This window comes from Chamaea fasciata, unplaced genomic scaffold (genome assembly GCF_029207755.1).
Source record: "Chamaea fasciata isolate MVZ Bird 193981 ecotype frontalis unplaced genomic scaffold, bChaFas1.0.hap1 SCAF_8, whole genome shotgun sequence".
Lineage (NCBI taxonomy): Eukaryota > Metazoa > Chordata > Aves > Passeriformes > Sylviidae > Chamaea > Chamaea fasciata.
Window position 1 is genome coordinate 31,265,515 of NW_027094093.1, and position 19,982 is coordinate 31,285,496.

The following is a 19,982-nucleotide window of genomic DNA, read 5'->3' on the forward strand; positions in this document are numbered from 1 at the left end:
CTCTGTCACTCAAGGTCTCTTGCTAATGCAAGTATTTAAACTATCCCTAAAATTACTGTTGTTTCATTATTTCAGAGTATTATTTCATAGCAGAAATACAGTCTATTTATATAATGTATGCTATTGTTTCATAGTACCTGGTACAGTCTAACTGTTCAGCCACCAAGAATAGAAGCTCATCACCAAAAAGCAGTAGCAGAAAAAGCAAGGTAACAGGAATATTTTCTAAAGCTGCAAATGAACTTCCCCTGAAATGCCAGAGGAGTACCATATGAGTGGACCTGTCAGAAAGGAACCCAGGCACTTTGAAACTGCGTGCAAGGGCTGGATAAACTGAACAGCTGGAAGATCAAAGCAACAGATCTGGAGGCACCTCACCAGAAAATCCCCAGAAAATGAGAAGTGATTTCAGGCATTACCCGTCGGGGCTGTTCTTTCACTTTCCAAAACAAATGCAAAAATCCTTCTCTAAATCTTCTAAAACACTGATAGTTCTAATTTTTTTTTCTCTTTTTGATGGCCCTGAAAATATGTTACCATGGCTTATCTTATTCAATGCCAGCCTGTCACATTTATTAACAACAGCACAATCTGCTGAGATCTCTGTATCTGGGAAGGAATTTGCCCTGTGCTCCGCACACAGAGCTGCTGGGGCTAGATCTTTTTCCTACAACGTCCTTCCAATGCATTACCCTTCTCTCTGAGGTGCTGGATTGATTTTACCAAGCCTAAATATCAGTGATGAAATTACTTCAAATGAGTTTCTCTGCTGTCCCCTCACCCGATAGTTTCTTTTCAGGTGTTACAGTCTACTGAAAAAAATAAAAGGTAATGATTGTTTCCTGAAAAGCATCATGGACAAAACCAGGCTCTGTTACTGTCTGGAAACTCTCTTTCTACATGGCTGAATATTATCAGTGAGCTCAGAAGACGAGGTGGGGGTTGCATTCACACTCAGCTTACCTTAGGGTATGGATACTGCTTTCCCTTTGGGTACAGACCTCCCGTGAACCGGGGAATAACCATGTTGGGCACCAGAGAGTCATTGATGGTCAGGAAGGCCAACCTTTCCCCGTCTGGAGACCACCAGTGGGCAATGTGGGAATGAAGAAGCTCCTCTGCAAAACCAGATTTCCTTAGGGTCCATAAAAAAAAACCTCACACGTAAGTGTCCAGCTTGTTCAGCTGGCACCAAGTTATTCTCCCTGTGCCAACTTGAAATGTGTCTGTTGTAATTTCAGTAATTTCTCTGGGTGGAATGGTTGGATAACAAGGAATGCCGAAGGACCAAGCTTTAAGCATTTTCCTCAAATGCATACTTCCACTAATGTCAATAAATCATCTAAACATGAAAGATGATTGTTACTGACATATGCTTAGTTCTATTTCATTCCAATACATGTGGATTACTTTAATTTTAAATACTTTTAAATAATTTGTGGGTTTGGGGTATTTTTTGAGATTGCCAATTCTTTTTCTTATCCTCTTAATACAGAATTTCAGTACACCTGATTTCTCTGAGTTGTGGCACCTGATAACATGCAGATCTTCACACAGTCGTATTTACACAATCATTTTAAAGTGCAATATTATGATTTTCTTGTCTCAGTCTAGTGGACAGCTTTAATTCTTGGGAAGCTCAGTTTTTCTGGAGTGAAACATTTTGAAAATCTGAACCAATCTTTTTTTTTTAATCCAAATTTTATTTGCTTTCCAAATGAATCCAATTCTCAAGAATGTCACTCAATGTTTTCTTACATTTATTGTCATTGTATATCACAGTCAAACAAACCAGAAACAACCACAGGCACAGAATCCAAACTCCTGGAATCCCAGTACAGCAGTTCCTGAGAAATTCTGAATTCTCTCTGTACAAGTTTTCTGCTTTCACTTGTGAAATAACATAGAATTTTCATTACGTATTTGATATGTTGGCTTGTTTAGTAAGGATTTTGTATTTAAATCTGAAGAATTTGGCTGGAAAACTAATTGAGAATAGTGTACTAAGGGAAAAGGCCTGGCTGCATACCTAATTTGAGAGCCTACCTAACAAAACTGCTTAAACTGTCAGTAGAGACTTCCAAGTTGCTAATCGGATTCTGAGGGTTCTGAAGCAGCTTAATGGATTGAATCATCTAGGGTTACGTGAAATGAAGCTGGGACCTACATTCAAAGTCATATATTCTGGGTCATGCTTCTCTCCCTGGCTGGATAACTAAAACCTTTTACACAGGAGAAGAGCAGAGAACGAATGGTGAATATCAGATAGCAAAAAATCACAATTATGTTTGCTTTAAAATATTACTGTTTGCACTTAGGCAAGGTTATTCACACAAAGAAAAGCTATTCCCAAATGCTTTGTAAGGTAAAATGCTAATAACAAACTCATGAAATGATATAAGAAAACAAATGAGGTCAAAGGAGGAAGAGTGGTAGAGTCAACTGAAAATCACTCAACTTCACCTGGACAATATTCAGCCTGCCCAGCTTGTGATACTGTTAAAGAACTCTGCTGAAAGTGGAGCACTGCTCTAGGTGAATGGGAAAGGGAAGTGTGTTCCTTCATGCCAACAGACCTTGGCGTTCTCCACCATGCACAGACAGAACCCCCTCTAACCCTGACCTCCATGGTGTTCGAGTCGGGAAGGGCTCTCTGCCTGCCTGCAGCCCTGGGAACCCAGAGAGCTCTCTGCAAGTCAGGAAATGCAACATCCCACTTGGGATCAAAAAACTTGGAAAACAAGGAGCAAAGAAGTATTCTTCACTTAAAGACATGCTTCGTGAGGAAGGCTTTGGGATCATCTCCCACAACACCTCAGGAACTTTCCAGTCCCAAACTAGACAACTTTTGCCTCTCCTGGCTATGACTCATACTCACTTCACTTTGTTTTAGCAAAAACTTGATATACAACATCAATTTCCATGAACTATATCTGTTTAAATTCTTCAATTTGCATGCTTCTGTGTTAGATTTTAAGATTATTAAGTACATACAAAATGATATTCCATTTAAAACATGTTCTTTTGTTTTGAAATGCGTTGCCACGTTAAAACATTTCAAAACACTAATGGAAACCTTGGAAATGGAAAACTATCAGATACAGGCTGAGGGATGCAAATTACCATTCTGACTTCAGAGATCCCTTGGGCAGAGATTTAAAAAAAAACCCCATGGTAAGCTGTTTGCTCATAACTACTGCAATGCCAAGAGGTGTGGACAGACCATTTTTAAGGTGAAGTTCCATGCTGTATGGCATTAACACCATTCCTAAAAAAACTCCTCATACAAGAAATTCTATACCTCAGGTAACTGAGTATTTACCACCAAGCTATTTATCTATAAAACACATGAGTCCCATTGCAAGAGTAGCTGAAATGTGTATTAATTTTAAGCTGTTATACCAAGGTAGATAATCTGCTCCCTTTTTAAAATTTTCTTTTCCTTGTATTTACAATTATGTTAAAAGCATTTTGAGTGCAGAGAGAAACATTCTGTGGAACTGGCTGTAGAAGACAGACTGAGCTATTCCCCACTCAAATTTGGGTTCCCTCTTCTCTGGGCATGTTTTAACTGTAAATGGATCATCACAGTTGTCCCTTAAAGCAGCAAACTGAGCCCTTTTCCTGCTCAGTTTTACATGGTACCAACTATTCATTTGGAATATTCTGGTGGGAAATTAATTCCTCTTTCTCAGAAAACACTGCTGTATGCAAGCCAGCAGCCAACCACAAAGAATGAGCAGATACAAAGGCAATCCTGCAGGAAAATGAGAAGGGAAAGGAGCAAACCCAACCTCAGCATTTTCTGAAATGAACAGATTTGTGCTGTTGGATCTATTTTATCTGAAACAGAATTTCATCTGTTTTAATAAACAGAGATATTCGTCCAGCTTACCTTCATATAACCAGTCTGCAATTCCATTAAAAATAATTCCTTCTTTTCCTGAGGATGTCAGGCGCAATGAGCTGCTCTTTACATCAGGCTGATAGTAGATGTTATTTTCAAATATATAAATCTGGATGAGGTAAGAGAGACGGAGAGAAAAACCAATGTTTTGGTAGCTATAAATGAATGTTCAGCAATGAATACATAATTTCCTCAGGCTCAGAACGTTCTACAGAATAATTCAGCATGAGTTTCCACCAATGTTGTCTTCATATTCCATTTTTTTATAAAATTAGTCAAACTAAACAAACTTTTAATACTTATGGCAAGCAAAGCCTTCCTTTGAAATTGTCTTTCCAGCCGAAACACTTCTATTCATTTAAAAAAAATATTATTACATTCCCCAAAATCATACAGAAGACAAGTTTTACAACAGCTGAATGAAAAAAGAAATTTTCATCTAGTTTTCTAACTGTGAAATGAGACATAATTCTGCAAGGACATACAAGATAGTGCATACATCATAAAGATGAGTTACAGCTTTATATCACAGTGTGAGAAGACACTGGAGAAGCAAAACCAAACAGCAGACTGCAGCAGTTAACTTTTCTCAGCTTGCTGATGACTTCTGACTGACACACCAATGTTTTACCTCAAGTGTACTATATAAATGCTCTCTATTTTTCAAGTCTGGGCTCTTCATCCTCCTTTTTCCTTCTTCACTGCCACTCATTAGCCTCGTCTGCTCTTTTTTTCCCTGCTCACTTTGTTGCAAAGGGTTACCAAGTTCACTCACTTTGTGAGGCTAAGCTCCAGGTTCCATGACAAAGTGCAATAAATCACAATGGCCACGTGTGCACTTCCACAGCTTAACACAAAGATCAAAGCAACAGCAAGATTATGCACCACCTCAATTCACACTGAGAAAAGGCATCTGTGACAGGGCTAAAGAAGCTCAGTGCCACAGAAATTTTTGTTATGCCATTTCAGCACTGGATACTGATACACAGTGTCTCAGGGAGTGTAACAGGAAGTAAATGTATTTCCACCAAAGACTATTTAAAAAGCCTGGTCATTTATTATTCTCTCACACTTCTATAATAAATGACTTATGGGAAAATACTAACCAAAGAGCAAGGTTTTATTAGCACTATTACTGCTGTTCCCTTTGCTTCTAAATTACCATCTGAAAATAGATTTCCCTCTGAGTCCCCAACTAATGATTTTTAACAGTAGCCACTCTGTGATTTCTGCTGCAGAAAGCTATAAAGCTGAGGTTTTTCCATACCATGGGCAATGCAATGATTTTAACCATTACTGGGAACTGGGGGTGACTTGGAATTAAGTCCTTTATGGTCAGAATTCAAAGCTCAGCTGTGAGCTCAAAACTGATGCAGAAACTGTTGAACCATTTTGAATACTCCACAATGTACTGAGCATGATATTGGTACAGAGAATTTCGGGGAAGCTGATGCATCACCCAACATCTACAGCGAAGGAAAACAACAGTGAGAGAATGCTGGATGGATCAAGTTTTTGAAATAACAAGAACTTCCTGTAAATGTGATTATTTCCACACTAAAAATGCACTTTTATTTCTAATATAAAAGAAATTAATATGAGCAAAAACAAGGCATGGTTAACTGTTTAACCAAGAAAACCAAAATAATTTAGCCAATTATTTGTTATTGATGTCAACTAAAATTATTGCTATCAGACTCCACTATAGGTAGACTAGGTAGTGAACTGCTCTAATGACTATTGCTTCCTATGCAGCTACTTCTTAGAGCCGACAATCTTTTCTTATATAAACAGCAGCTTTCAAGAGGTTACCAAAAAAGCCTGCTTGGTCAAATGATTCTATTTTATTTAATCTTCTTGAATTGAAATAAATCAATCTAATTTTTGAAGATCAGGAGCATGATTTTTGCTTCTCTCCCCCCTTTTCAGGCTGCTAGTGTTCTTAATGGTGAAGGTACCCACACTGACTTGTCTCTGCAGTGAAAACTTTCATTTAAAGTGATCAGTGACAAAGTAAAGGATTAAGAATTACTTGTTTTATGACAACCCCGAGAAGGCTTTTAATCGTGTTATTACTACTTAGCAGGCATTGCTAATTCCATTTGACAGATCTCTGATAAGTAAACATCTCTGAAGGATCACTGTTGGGCCACTGACTGTGGCTGTATCATCTTTATTCCTCATTCATTTCATAAAGCAGCTTTGACTCCATCCTAAACCAGTTCTCAGTCACCCTCTGAACATCTTCACAATCTTAGTCTACTCTATCATCCAAAGTTTCCCTTCTTTCCTCATCACTCCTGATACATGTTCCTTCAATTTTGAAAGCTGCTCCAAACCCCCATTTTTTTTCTTGAATGTACCTATTGGAACATTTTAAAGTTCTTGAAAAACTTTGAAGTCACACAGCAGCTTGAGCTAGCTGATTACTTGCAAGCCTTGAGCTCACTGATTACTTGAATTTAACATTAGGAAGGAAGAATTCATGTTTCTTTGCAGAACATTTATGAAATACAGCCATTCATGTTCCTGAACACAACTAAACTGCACAGAAGTGCAGGTGGATGAGTGGTTGGAGCTCTGGCAAGTGTGCCTCTGCACTCACTGCCGGCAGCATTCCAAAAGATCAATATCCCAAAGCCTGTAAATCACCTTAGAAAGATTCTCACTATGGTAAGTCATTTAATCTCATCTGCCATTTTGAGTATTTGTTCTATTTCAGGAGGTGCCATTTGGAAAAGCCCCTGGATTGCCGTTTGCACTGACAGGAATGCATCCTCCCTGCTGTGACAGAGCCTGACCCCTACAGCAAGGGCTGCATTCCCCTCCAGCCCTGACCATGCCAAAGGGCTCATCTGTAACTATTTAACCCATTCACCACTTGGAAATAAGGGCTCAAGAGTTAAAATGTTGATTTCTGCAGCAAAACAGGCAGCAGAGGCACAACAGGAGTGACAACATTTCTGTGAAGGCTACTCAGTCATGGCCTGAGGGGCTCTCACTTCTCCCTCAGTGAATACAGGCAGTGGATTCAATTAAGCACAAGTGCTTTGTGCAGCCAGAGCCCAATCTCCCATCAGCTGGCAGCCAAGAAAGGAATTTCCAAAAGGCAGACTCACTTTGAATTCTTCTTCCCAGTATAATACTTATATGATACAAATGTACCTTACATGTAGCACTAAAGTACCGAAATTTTAATGGATTGCCCCTTGAAATGAATTCTGTTCCAAAGACTGTGAGTAGATCCTGCTTGCTTTTGTCTTGTGCTTGTGCATACAACACCAGCCAGCAGCAAAAGGTGGTGAATGTGAAGTGGCTTTAGGAGAAAAACAGACACTGACTTCATTTTATGTGAATTATCAAGAGCCCACAAACTAAGAGTAGAAATGGAACTATTCCTCAGCTGAAACAGGCAAAAAACCTCCAGCCCTAGAGGAAGTCCTCAAATGCCAAGCCCTCCCCTCCCTGCACAATACCCAAGATCTTTTTCTTTGCCTCACATATTTTTCTCTTTCTTGCTCAATTTAAACATCACCACCAAAGCTTTCTGATGAAACCACCTTACATTTCTGCTTTATTCTACACTAAAATGTCTTTCCAATCTCTTTTTCAAAAACACAGAGACTAGGTGAACATTTTTATTTTTTAAAAGGCAGCTGCTCCTGTTGATAACTCGCAGTACAAGAATACCCGGAAGCTGAATTTATAAGCCACAATTTGGCTTTCAAAATTGAGTGAAAAAGAGAGAAAGTGGCTGGGAGAGAACTCAGACAGCTACATTTCCTATAAGAGAGACTGAAACTCTCAAACACTGCAAGGTAGATAACAAATCATGACCCTGGGATAAGAATAATTGATCGGAACAAACAAAAACAAACAAATCCTTGGAGCACAGTCTTGCAAACAAATGTGCCTGACCTGACTTCAGCAAGTAGAGCTAAAGATGTGTCCAAAAGTTTCCAGGAAGGGGAGTTCACATACTCCATCACTTTGTATATTGTGTTTTAAGCAACATCACATAAACCAAAATTTCCCTCGCTGGTCTCTCTCCACTCAGGTATATGGGAGCAAGTAATAGTAAAAGGCTTTTCTTAGTATACACTTGGGTCTATTTACTACATCACAAGTACTAAAATGTTGACTGCAACTACTGAATCTTCCTAAACTGCTAAAAAAGGAGTTGCTACTTGTGTATCAGACAGGTATTCCCAAGAATACATCAGTGACTTTGTGCCCAAAAAGCTTTCACAGCTTTTGGGTATGATGATAAGGAAGTAAATTGAAAAAGGCACAAAGTGGAACCAGGATATGCTACTGTATGTGGAAATTATTACACTTTTTTTAATCTCCTCTTCTACCCATCTTTCATGAGTATTCTTAAAAAACTTCAAACAATTTTTAGTTGAGACCCTCAGCTAATAATGCTGTAAATGGGGGCAAATATCAAAATCTATTGCCTTCAAAATTATCTGACTTTCTGTTTTCTGAGAGATTTTGCACATCAAGTCTTAAACCAAATGGAGAAAAACTCCACATAATTTCTTTAATTATTTTATTAAGTATTTTCCAATTAATGAAAAACACCTGCAAGAATGTTTTGGATTAGTGAGATATTAATTCTTGGTAATGATCACATTTATTTCCACTGACTGTGAAGAATCTGAGGCCCTGCTTGCTCCAATGCTCTACCCCAGCACTAATCCATCTCATTCTTCCACATCTGGCATCCTCTAAACCATTTTTTTCATAAACCTTCTTCTAAATTAATTCCTTCCAAAACACTTATTTACTGTTTGCAAGATGTTTCACAATTCCAGGATTTTCAGGCTGAGGTCTGGAGCAGAGCACCCAGTCCGACTTGGTTGCAGATGGCAGACAGCTGTGGAAACAGAGACATCCACTCCCCAGCTGAACAGCAAACCTAGCGCCAGTAGCTGGAGAGGCCCCCCGAGTGTCTTTAATCATTTCAAACACTACAGGCAGAGAAAAGCTGCTAAATTACAGAAAAATGCTCCACTTTCTCCATTTTGGTGCTCCACTGAAGCCTCCTGCTTGGCACATCCACACTCAGTCCCTTCCCTGATTGCGGGGCAGCGTTTCAGGGACAGCATGAGCCTTTGCTGCTCCAGCTGGGCAGCAGCAGCAGCCTGCCCAGAGCTGCTGGAGGTCACTCTAAACCCCAGGTTTTTTAGGTGGAAGAATAGCAGAGCTGGTCTGTTCAGCCTGGAGGAAGAGGAGACTGAGGGGAGACCCCACTGCAGCTAAAACTTCCTCATGAGGGGAAGAGGAGGGGCAGACATTGATCTCTTCTGCATAGTGACCAGGGACAGGACCCAAGGGAATGGCCTGAAGTTGTGTCAGGGCAGGTTTAGGTCAGGTATTAGAAGGTTCTTCCCCCAGAGGCTGACTGGGGAGTGGGACAGGCTGGAAGGAAAGAAACTGCTGAGGGTGTCTACAGGTGCTGCATGCCATTACATGGATTCATCCCCTTGTTCAAAGTAAGTGCCAACCAAACTCTAAAAGCTACAGAGCAGATGCAACTGGAAAGGAAACAAACAAGTCACCTGTATTAATACATCTTTGGTTAGGAAAAAATCTGTACAACAAGCACTGGTCTCTTTCTGTAAAGGTGAGAGTTCTACCTCTGATGCGAGAAAATCAACAGATTCTTCCACAGAATCTGGGACCAAGAGCTAGATAAATAACTGCTCCAACCTGGAACAGCTTCAGCACTCCCACTTAATACCCCAGAGAACGTGATAGTCTTCCTTACTTTTCAAACTGAAAATATGAGCTGTGGCAAGGCTCAGGAATTTCTGATTATGCCCAGAAGGAGACCTTCAGGCATTCAGGGAGATGCTTCTGCTGCACAGCTCCTGCAGCTGCTAATGACAGTGCTAAAGACGTCGACCCACGGCCTCCTCAGCCCTGGCTCACTCCTGTGTGACCCTGGCAAGGACATCCAGCCCACCCCTGTCTGGGCCAGCACAGGTGTGCTCAGAGCCCAGCTCTCCATGGAACAGAGCACTGAGCTTCCCTTGTGGCTCTGCAGAGGGGCAGGAACATTCCTGCTGCAGACACCAGCACCCTGTGCCCCCACACGGACAACTCACACAGCCTCACCTCGGCACAGGCCCCACCAGCCCGGCTGCTTTCCTAAGCATTCAGCAAAATTCCGTCCCTTCATGTGAGACTGCCAGCCAATTAGCTGGATAATTAATTCTTCAAAAGCTTCAAGATGCTTTTCCATCTGGGCTTGCCTCTTACCATTTGTTCTGTCTCCTGTCTTACCCTAGATTAACCAGGGCCAAATCCAGCTGCCCCCAGTCAGATCACTCACTAATACTTCCAGATCAAATATGTTTTCTCACTAAAAACCATTAATACAAATAATATCAGCTATTCATGAGCAGAACAAAGTCAAATAAAGAATATTTTCTTAGTTGCCCTGCAAATACTGCACTTTGCTCCTAAGAGATTGAAACACGACTTCTCCAGTTTCAGGGACAGTGCTAAGTTTATACTGCATGATAACATGTATGCATACATACATATTGTATACGTCCAAAGAGTTGATGCCCTTATGATCTAGAACGTATGGAAAGTCCAGCACAAAAAATGTTCTTGCATAGAAGAAAGAAGTAAGTGGCATATCAAATGAAATAATTAATTTTAGAATTATTTTAAAGTCATTTTTATTCTAAAACGTGGTCTCAATACCTACTGTTGCTTTCACCATAATTTTGGGAAAATGAAGATATCCATGCATTTCCTTTGACTTGTAAGTAATATTAGACCTAACTTTGGATTGCAGGAAGAAACTATAATCAAAGCCCTGCATCCACATCGGGACAATTTGGTTGCCAGTTTTCAACAGCTGCTATTAAAGTAGCAACTTTAGTTTTCATTCAAGTATTTAAAGTATTTGTTTTTACCTTCTGGTTCATAGATCTGAAAAATTATAGAAATAGCTCCACTTAAGAAATTTACAATCAGTTTTCACCAATTTAAAAAATACTACGAATCACCCATAGGATCTATCAATGCAATAGCTTTCAAATGAACACCTGGCTTGGTATTTTCTCTACCACCATTCAGCATCCTCCAAAGTTCTGACAATTTTTTTTTGAGAGGCACTGATCATGTTATTTTTAGTCACTGTGTAATATCAGCTCTCTTCTTCAAGTCCAAACTGGGCAAATATTTTCTTGTCATCTGTGATTTCATTTACTATACCCCTGGGACTCCCAGACTTAAACCAAGATTGTCAGACCATTGATACAGAAGATGAGCACCCCTTCCTGCTCCTTTTCCTTGCCAAAATCTTATTTACTTGAAGCAGATTCCTGCTGAAAAACAAGGTGTAGTTAAGATTACGTGTTCTGTGTGCCAATGCAACAACAGTGTAACCCCTATTTTCTTTTTTTACATTTGTTACAGGATGACAATTTCAAGGGAAGTTTTATGGGATTGTATGGCAAAACAGCCTTATTTCCTGTTCCTCTCCCCTACATTATATCTGTATCTATTTAGATTGTGAGCTCTCACAAACAGGATTGCAGGCTACAATGTCTGATCTAGTTTGCAATACAGCTGCTTTGCAGGTCTCCAGGAGTGCTTAAATGGTTCTGATCTCTGCTCTGCAGATGTTTTTGTTTATTTAATTTTTTTTTTGCAGGTCAATCTGTGCTGGCACAAAATTTTCAGAGCCATTCAGCTCTGACTTGCTCCAGCTCTTGCACCACAGCACACTAGATTAGGCAGGCACTGGGCACCACAGGCACCATGAGCTACCTAAGCAATACCTAGCAGTGGACAAGTATCTGCCCTTACATGATCTATGCTCCAAAAAATCATCAGACACATTGCAAATGAGGTGGAAAGCAAATAATATATAATAACAAAATTATTATAATTGTATGCAATAAGAACTATATTTGCTCTTAAATGTACCAATTTTCTAAAGGTTGTGATTGACCTGCACAACAATCCTTTCAGAGGAATCTTTAAATGTTTACATTGTGTTGTAATTAAGGGAGAGGGGAAGTAGCTGTTGATCAGGAGACCTCAAAGCACACACACCCCAAAGTCATACACGACCTTTTTCTGATGTCAGTTACAATATGTAAATTTTATTTTTGCAGTAATCAAGCTGCCAGACACATCAGGAAGAACAGAACACTGAAGCACCACTTTTCTTCTGTCTAGATTAATGCCCCTGCATCACAGTAATGTGTTAGCACAATCGTTTCTGAACAACCGCAAACAATCTACAAGGCCATTATATTTAATTGCTATTAAGATAGTTTATAAGTCTACTGTAAACAATAGTGAGGATGCACTCACAATGCAGCTATAAGATTAGTTACTAATGTCATGACATAAACCAGGCCATGAACTCAGAATATCAGCAACTCCATGGTAACTCTGATGTTTATGTCCTTGATTTCCAATAAATGCGGGGAAGCGTTGCCCTCTTTTGTCTCAACACACATTAATTATGTTGCCTTTCCAATGATATTGGATCATGATGCTCACTAAATTCACACGCTGCCTCATCCCATGGCAGCTTACCCAGGAGAGCAAACACAGTGTAATATGCTATATAAATAAAATCACATATAATATCTGAACTACGACCTACGCAGAGAGCTGCTTCATAAATCTGCTGCACAGATCACAGCCAGACTGCCTTTCCCCCAAGCTGATGGTCTGGATCTGCTGCCTCCTCCCACATGGAGTAGCCTGAAGAGCTCTGCTGGCTGCAGCACTGTGCAAAATGTCTCTGAGGATTGGGCTGCTGAGCCGTTCCATCTTTGACTAAGTGATGTGAAGAACAGACTTACACAAAAGCAGTGCATGCTCAGGAATTCACACTCCTCCTTCCTCACACTTACTGATTGCTTCTGACTAATGAGCCAGCATGCAGATTATAACAAAATCAAAATCTTTCCTTACCATAAAATCTTTTAAAATGATCTCTGGTTATTTCAGGCTCATCTTACACTGATACCAAGCATTCAATTATGCCCAGACAGATCAAGCCACAGCAAGCTAAACTGAAAAATTTTCAAACTATTTACTCCAGAAGAAAAAAAAAAGCAAGGTTGGGGGACATAAAAATATCTAAGTAAATTGTAAGGGCTTTGTATCAGAGGAGGAATCTTCTGTTTTCTTTGACAAAATGTAGGGAAGTAGCACTATAACTGCAAGAACAAAAGTAAAAAGATATGGAATTGAAAATTCTGAGCTGTAAAGTCATACTTACATTTTCTGCTATTTTCAGGGTGGTGGGCAATCCCTGAGAACTTTGTATGAAATACAACAGACCAGGGTGCTTCTGAGCATCTCCTACACGAGAAACCCAAGAAAAGCTGAACACAAAGGTTCGTGCTTTCAGCTGCTATTGCCGACCCACCCATCTTGCTGTATGGGACACGTGCCTTCATCTCCCTACTGCACACAGGGTTCAAGTTCCTTTTGTCTTTATGATGGGCCAAAATTTTACTGAATGACATCCACCTGTACAGACGCCACACAGCACATCCAATGCAAGAAACACAGTTTGTCTTAAAATACCTCATCAGGAATGAGAAAAGGAGGAATTAGGACATTTTAACTATCTGTTAAAACAGCACATCTGTTCGGGACAGTACAGTGTCTGGGAAACAAGACCTGAAAATCACTATTTGCTTTCCTTCCACACAAAACTCTTCCTTTCTATTTCTGCAAACGTGCTGTCACTTGCCACAAATGGAGAAGGAAATCAATGCATTGTTTTCTCTTAGATATCAACAGTACACCTGACCTTTTAATCCTTATTCTCCAGGCCTTGGAGCTGCCAGTGGAGATCCATTCCCCACAGATACACATCCACGAGCAGTTCTTTGCACTTCACTGCCTGGTTCAGGCTGAGTCAACATGAAAGCCTAAGTCACTTTAACACAGTGCAGCAAAAGTTTAATCAGCTCTGATCTTTCAGAACAAACACAGTGGGGAAGTCATAACCCCACTGTAGGGAGAAAGAAACATGCAAGGGGATTTATGGGCTGGTGATGATGGAATTTAATGTCTCTTTTTCTAGAGGGACTTGACTAACATAGAAATAACCACGAGAACTGAACATACCCAAAATTGTTCAACCTTGCACAGTCATTATCACTTCCCCTGACAGAAACCTGCCTATATTTCTGATAGGTGTTACATGCTGAATGAGAAAATAGATTTTAACATACAATAAACACAACCTGTAAATGGAAGAGGTGGAGGAACCTACCACAGAGCAAGAGCTCAGTGGAGTTTGTGTCAGGTTGGTTTTGTCACTTCAACCTGTTCCTAGCAGAACTCTGTAGGCACTGGTACCACCACAGAAACTCCAGTCTTTTACAAGTCTTCTGCCAAATGCTTTAGAAAAGGTAAATAGAAGTTGCATTTAAAATTGATTAGAACAACCTCTGGCATAGAACCTGAACCAGAAAGGCATTAACAATCTTCAAACTCTACTGATTCAACATTTTGGTGCCTTCCTCTTTGGAATCTTCCTTTCCCAAGGTGTTAAGGAGCACAGAACACAGCTTCTTTATTGGGGCTTTTTTGCTCATTGTTTTCTATTTGCCAGATAAAACTGTTGTTTACTTTACATTACCAAAAGATGGATATGACAAATTTTCCATCCCATCCTGTGGTGCACCTTTTTTTAATCCCTAAATATGAAGTTACTACATGATTATATGGTCCAGGGACACAGGTAAGCATGCTGTGTTTCTGGGCAGGATTTTGGATTTGTGTAGAAATACAGTCCATAATAAAACCCAATCTTGTCCAACTCCAGTTTAGCTGAGGACTACATCAGATTTCAACCTCTGCTTCAAGATTTTTATGGGTGGCTATTTCCGAAGAATTTTAGACTTCTGAAATGTAATTTTCATGTTTCTGCACTACAGAAAGGCACACATTTTTCACACAAGAAGCACAGCAGCGCTATTTTATGAGCCATTGGACTTGCAGTTAATATTAGCTAACAGACAGAAGTGTGAATATTCAGATATGCTTTGTTACACACAGACATGTTGAACAATACGATGAGAAATACTGCTGTGTTCATTGCTCCCTGCAGGCTGCTGCATGGAGAAGTCCTTCTGACTGCTCCTACCAAACGTGTGTCCTTAAACTCGTTTCTCTGTGTCTTTGTGGGACTGTGTGTAAATATGCATACATACATACATACATATATATACAAATACCTACATATATATATATATATACACACATACATATATATACACATACATACATACATACGTATAGATATACACACCCCCACACAACTAACCATGTGAAGAAATAATTTGAGTTTTAGCACAGTGATATATCAAATTTCCAGTATATTTGTTTCTGGATTAAAAAAAAAAAAATGTATTACTTGTGTGCAGGGCCTTCCATACTGACTCAAATATTAGCTGCATGCTAGATCAATGATAACAGAACAAGAACCAGGGAGAGGAGACATCTTTTATCTCCCCTCTCGATTTATTCACTGTAAAGCTGCTGGGCCTTTTACTGTTCCACATGAAAAACAGCAGTAGAGGAATAATGCTCCTATAAAACATATGATTTTCTCATTATTTCTTCACCTCTTTCAGATACAGCCAAGTGGCTATTCCCACAAGGGGCCAGCAATATCTAATCCTAAATACTCATAATTTTAAACTGCCTTTGATACTAGAACACATTCATTGTATTTCACTAAGCAAATTGATGAAGAAACTTCTTTGCTCAACTTAGCCTTGCTCCATTTACAATGTTCCATTTATAATATTGTATTGGTCTCTAGAGCTCACAAATTTTTTATTGAATATATCCAGCCTTCATAAGTAAAACTGTATTTTTTCCTGTTCTGCCAAACTTGCTGTGTTTTCTGGCTGCATTCTTCATTCTCCTTTTCTGAGATGGGAAAAAGCTTTCAGATGGAGTATCACTTTCGGAACTAGAGAATATGCAGTAAATGCTCCTCCAATCCATATTTAAGTAGAGTAAGTTCCCAGAAATTCATAATGGAAAATGTTAACTAGTTCAGTGGAATACCTTCAGAGCAACTAATACTAATTTTATTTCTTTGAACAATAGTTTGAATCAAATAATTTGAACTAAAAAGCAAAAAAAAGTTTCGATTTTACAATGATAGTTTGACAAATCCAAGAGAAAAATAAAATGTGTAGCAGCAGCTTAGGAGGAAGACAGTTTAACTAAGCCTTTTAGGTAACACCAATCCTTCTGTGGTCTCAGCTGTGGTCTCAACCACAGTTCCTTTCCTTCAGAGAAACATCCTCAGCAGGACAAAGGATCTCCAAATGTGCTCTGAACTACAGAAGTTTGGTAATTGAACCCCTCATGCATTTTAAATGAGGTATCATACCTGAGGTTAATGTCACATTGAAGTGTTCTTGTTTATTTCTAGTTTTCAGAATAAATTCAAGCAGTCATTTTCCTCTGAGTTTCACTGCCATTTGCCTCATTAGCATAGTCATTAAAAGGAAAGATGAAATAAAGCTTTGACATTTCCATATGTAATTTTAAGTTACTCATCAAAAATACAGTAAGTCAAAGGAGCAGAAGGCTTTGCAGATTAAAAAAAAATAGCAGAAGAAATATATTTATTTAGGACTTACTTCATTAGCATTAATTAAGCTTTTTACTTCATTTGCATATGCAAGTGTTCTTGCCAGGAGGGGGTGCCAAGTACCCACAGCACTAATTATGCAAAAAGAAAACACATGGCAAATCTTTTACAGAAAGATAAATTACCATGTTTTACAGCAGTTGTACATTACCTTGATAGACCATACAGTAAATGGAGCTTTCAGCAAGTAATGGCCGTTGAAGCGTGTGTTGAGCAAGGTAACTGTACGAGAACAATCCTGCTAATTCCTCATTTACTCAAAATAGTCCAGTGCTCATCTGAGTACATGGAAAATAACACAACATCAAAGAAATTTGCTGCTGCGCTATTTGTCTTATCTAAAACAGTCTTTGAAAGCCATTGGGGAAAAATGGCTAAAATTTTGACAAAAAGGCAATGTCATGTTAATACAGTCAGAGAGATATTTGCATTTTTGTGAGGCAATAGGTACTGATGGGAGAATGAAGAGAAATTGAAGTCCCAAACATGACAAAAGGATAAAGATAAGATGACTGATCACAGAGCAAAAGGGCGGAGAGTTCCTGAAATGGTACATTTATTAACAGCAATTAAAAGAGATTTTGTTCTGGTTTGTTTCTGGGTTTCTGTTTGCATGCTGGTTTTTGGTAGTTTCAATACAACGTGAGGTCCTTTCTCACTGGATCTTTTTCATTCTTCATGTAAAACTTCAGCTTCTAAGACCTATTATTTGCAAGTAACCTTTTTCTGCTGTTGGTTTTTTGGAAGATAAGGGCAACTTACAGATTTCTAATATTTAAAGTGCTTTCTAAAAATTGATGAGAACATCCTGAATCCACAATTCAGCTAGAGTCACATTGCTCTTAGTGCATAACCTAAGTGCATACAGCCTAATAGGAAATTGGACTCAATGATGCCCTAATTTAAAACAAAGCACTGTAAAAGCTCATCTTCAGTCCTACCATTCGATAGTGTTATACTTTCTTGGTAGCATCAATTTTTGACAATGCTTCTAAAAAATAATTTTCTTTAGTGTTCTGGATGGTTTTACTATTTTCTTGATTACTGTTTGGTTAAAATATGTATTCATTTTTATGCATAGATACTCATCTGTAAGTCAATAGATCATTATTTATACTGATCCACCCAAATATGTAACTCAAACTCCCCTCAGAATCACTTAATATATCAAAAGAAAAACGAGCTTACTGCAATAAATAACACAAAACATCTATTATGAATACAAAGGCAAAGTGATTTGCATGCATGTACGTTCATAGAATAAAGTGAAATAAGGTATTTTATACAACATAAACAACATGTACTACCACCAAGGCAGAAAAAATATTTTGATTATTTATTATAATATTTTATACCACCAGGTACAGGATTTCTCAGACACAAGCAGTGAGGTCTTTAATCAATAAACTGGAGGCAGAAAAATGTTGATGAAACAAATTAGATCTCTAGTTGAGTTTGTCTTTCCTGGAATTACTTAATGTTGCAGTGATGGATTCTATGGAGGCGAGGCAAAGAGATAATCAACTAATGACTTGCACAATTTTAAACATGAGTAATGTTTGGCAAATACGTAAACAGCTCCCTAACATACTGTGACACAGAAATGGTATTTTAGATCTGGCACAGTTCTAACACAGTTAAAAGGCAGCGTTTTAAAGAGTGCGACCTTGAAAACAGTTCTCATTTTAAGAGCTGTGTGACCTTAAGATACATTAATTCATTAGATAAAAGTTTCTTCTTCCCATTGGCAAACATTTTCAATTTCACCACCAAAATGTCATGACTCAAGCAGCAGATGTTTCTCTGAGCTTTCCTCTTAATCACTACAAACCCCTCTACTCTAGGTAAATAGCAAGGAACTGAAATAACTTGCAACCACTGTGGTAGCTTGAAAACAGTGGCACTGTGGCCCAGTCACCTGGCATCTGACACAAATAACTCCGTCCTTCACTAGCCACACAGGGCATGCAGGCCCATTAGATAGCCCCAGAAATTATTCCTAACAGTGATCTTAGACTGATGCATGCTTTCCACAAGAATGTAAAATATCGCATACACTTGATTTCACTGCAGCCATGTTCTGTCTGTGCAATAGGCAGTTTATGGCTTCATACAAATTTTCCTTCCTGTTTTTTTTTTTTTCCCCTTCATATCCTTACAATATCTGTTTGAACATCTTGCCAGTTCCTCCTCATATGAAGATCTTAAGGTAACTATGCAGGCTGCACTGTTACTTAGAACTGTGGACTGGAAACTTCTTATTTTACACTACAGCCTAACTATCAAAAATAGTTGATCCAAGTCCATGTCGTATCTCCCTAGAATCTGGATTTAATCCAGGACTTTCCAAAGCTGGGATCTTTGGCTCAGTCAGACATACCTGTGCCTCATGTTTCACATTTGGTGCTAATTTTGCTGACCAGTCCTGGCTATAGGATTGCTATTCATTTCAGCACCACAGATGAGGGGGGATGTTCCCCCTTACTTCAGAGAACTCCATCTCTGTGATGATGTGTCATGGGTCCTTCTACATCTAATTTTTGTATATAAAATTAATTTCTTCTCCAGTTGTTTTTCCACTTGTTCTTCAGTTGTAAAGAATGGCTCTTGAGATTACCCAAGTTCATACACTATGATTATTTTATTTAGAGTAAGTATTTCATTGCTTGTTTTACTCCTGAATTATCACTATTTCCTTATTCCATGGAAAAGACGTGTAAGTTTTGTTTAGGAAGGTAAACCACTCAGTGTGTTTGGCAGCATGGGTCTATGAGACTGCAGCTTTGTTTGCACCCAGGTATATTTAATTGAGAGCTACTGATGGATTTTCATCATTGGATCTCTCCCTTATGCCTTCCTCTGTGCCGTTTCACTGCTGGTTGCTTCCTGTAGTGTTTTACTCAAAACCCACTAATGCAGTGTTTGTTCCAATGACAAATTTTATAACAGAACCATTGTGGCAATGTGTCCTCAGCCACACAGCTTTCCTCTGCCTAACCTGTTCTGCTGGAATGAACTCTCTGTCCTGCTTCTGCTCGAGGCAGATGTTCTTTTGGACAGCAGCAACAACCATTACTCACAAGTCTTTATTCATTTATGCTCCTTCTACATTTTCTGGCTTGTTGCTGAAGTGGGAGGGTAATGCAGCAAGGCACTTCTGTCACTTTGGAAATCTCCTTTTGCAGCGCGAACATGAAGCAGCTAGAGGACATCCCTCTAATTGGCAATTCCTAAAGTCACCTTCAGTGGACTGTTCCTGCAGGTGTACATCTCTATGGCAACACTCGGTGCCATTCAGAGTGCACAGAAGATTTTGTTTTCAAAGTTCTCATTTCCTGATTCTGCAGACCATATGGCAGCATAAAACGCACAGTAGAGCAGATATTTTTAAAGCAT

The 19,982-nt window shown here is 39.1% G+C and overlaps 1 protein-coding gene across 2 annotated transcripts in view; it reads right to left on the reverse strand.

Annotated features, from left to right (window-relative positions):
• DPP10 (dipeptidyl peptidase like 10) overlaps window positions 1-19,982 on the reverse strand; it is a 434,600-nt gene that overhangs the window by 38,287 nt on the left and 376,331 nt on the right. For both annotated transcript variants that reach the window (XM_066190335.1, XM_066190334.1), the window contains exons 8-9: window positions 3,896-4,016; window positions 964-1,118 (exon numbers count right to left, since the gene is read on the reverse strand). In XM_066190335.1, the coding sequence (XP_066046432.1) occupies window positions 964-1,118; window positions 3,896-4,016 (276 nt within the window). The remainder of the gene's footprint in view (window positions 1-963; window positions 1,119-3,895; window positions 4,017-19,982) is intronic.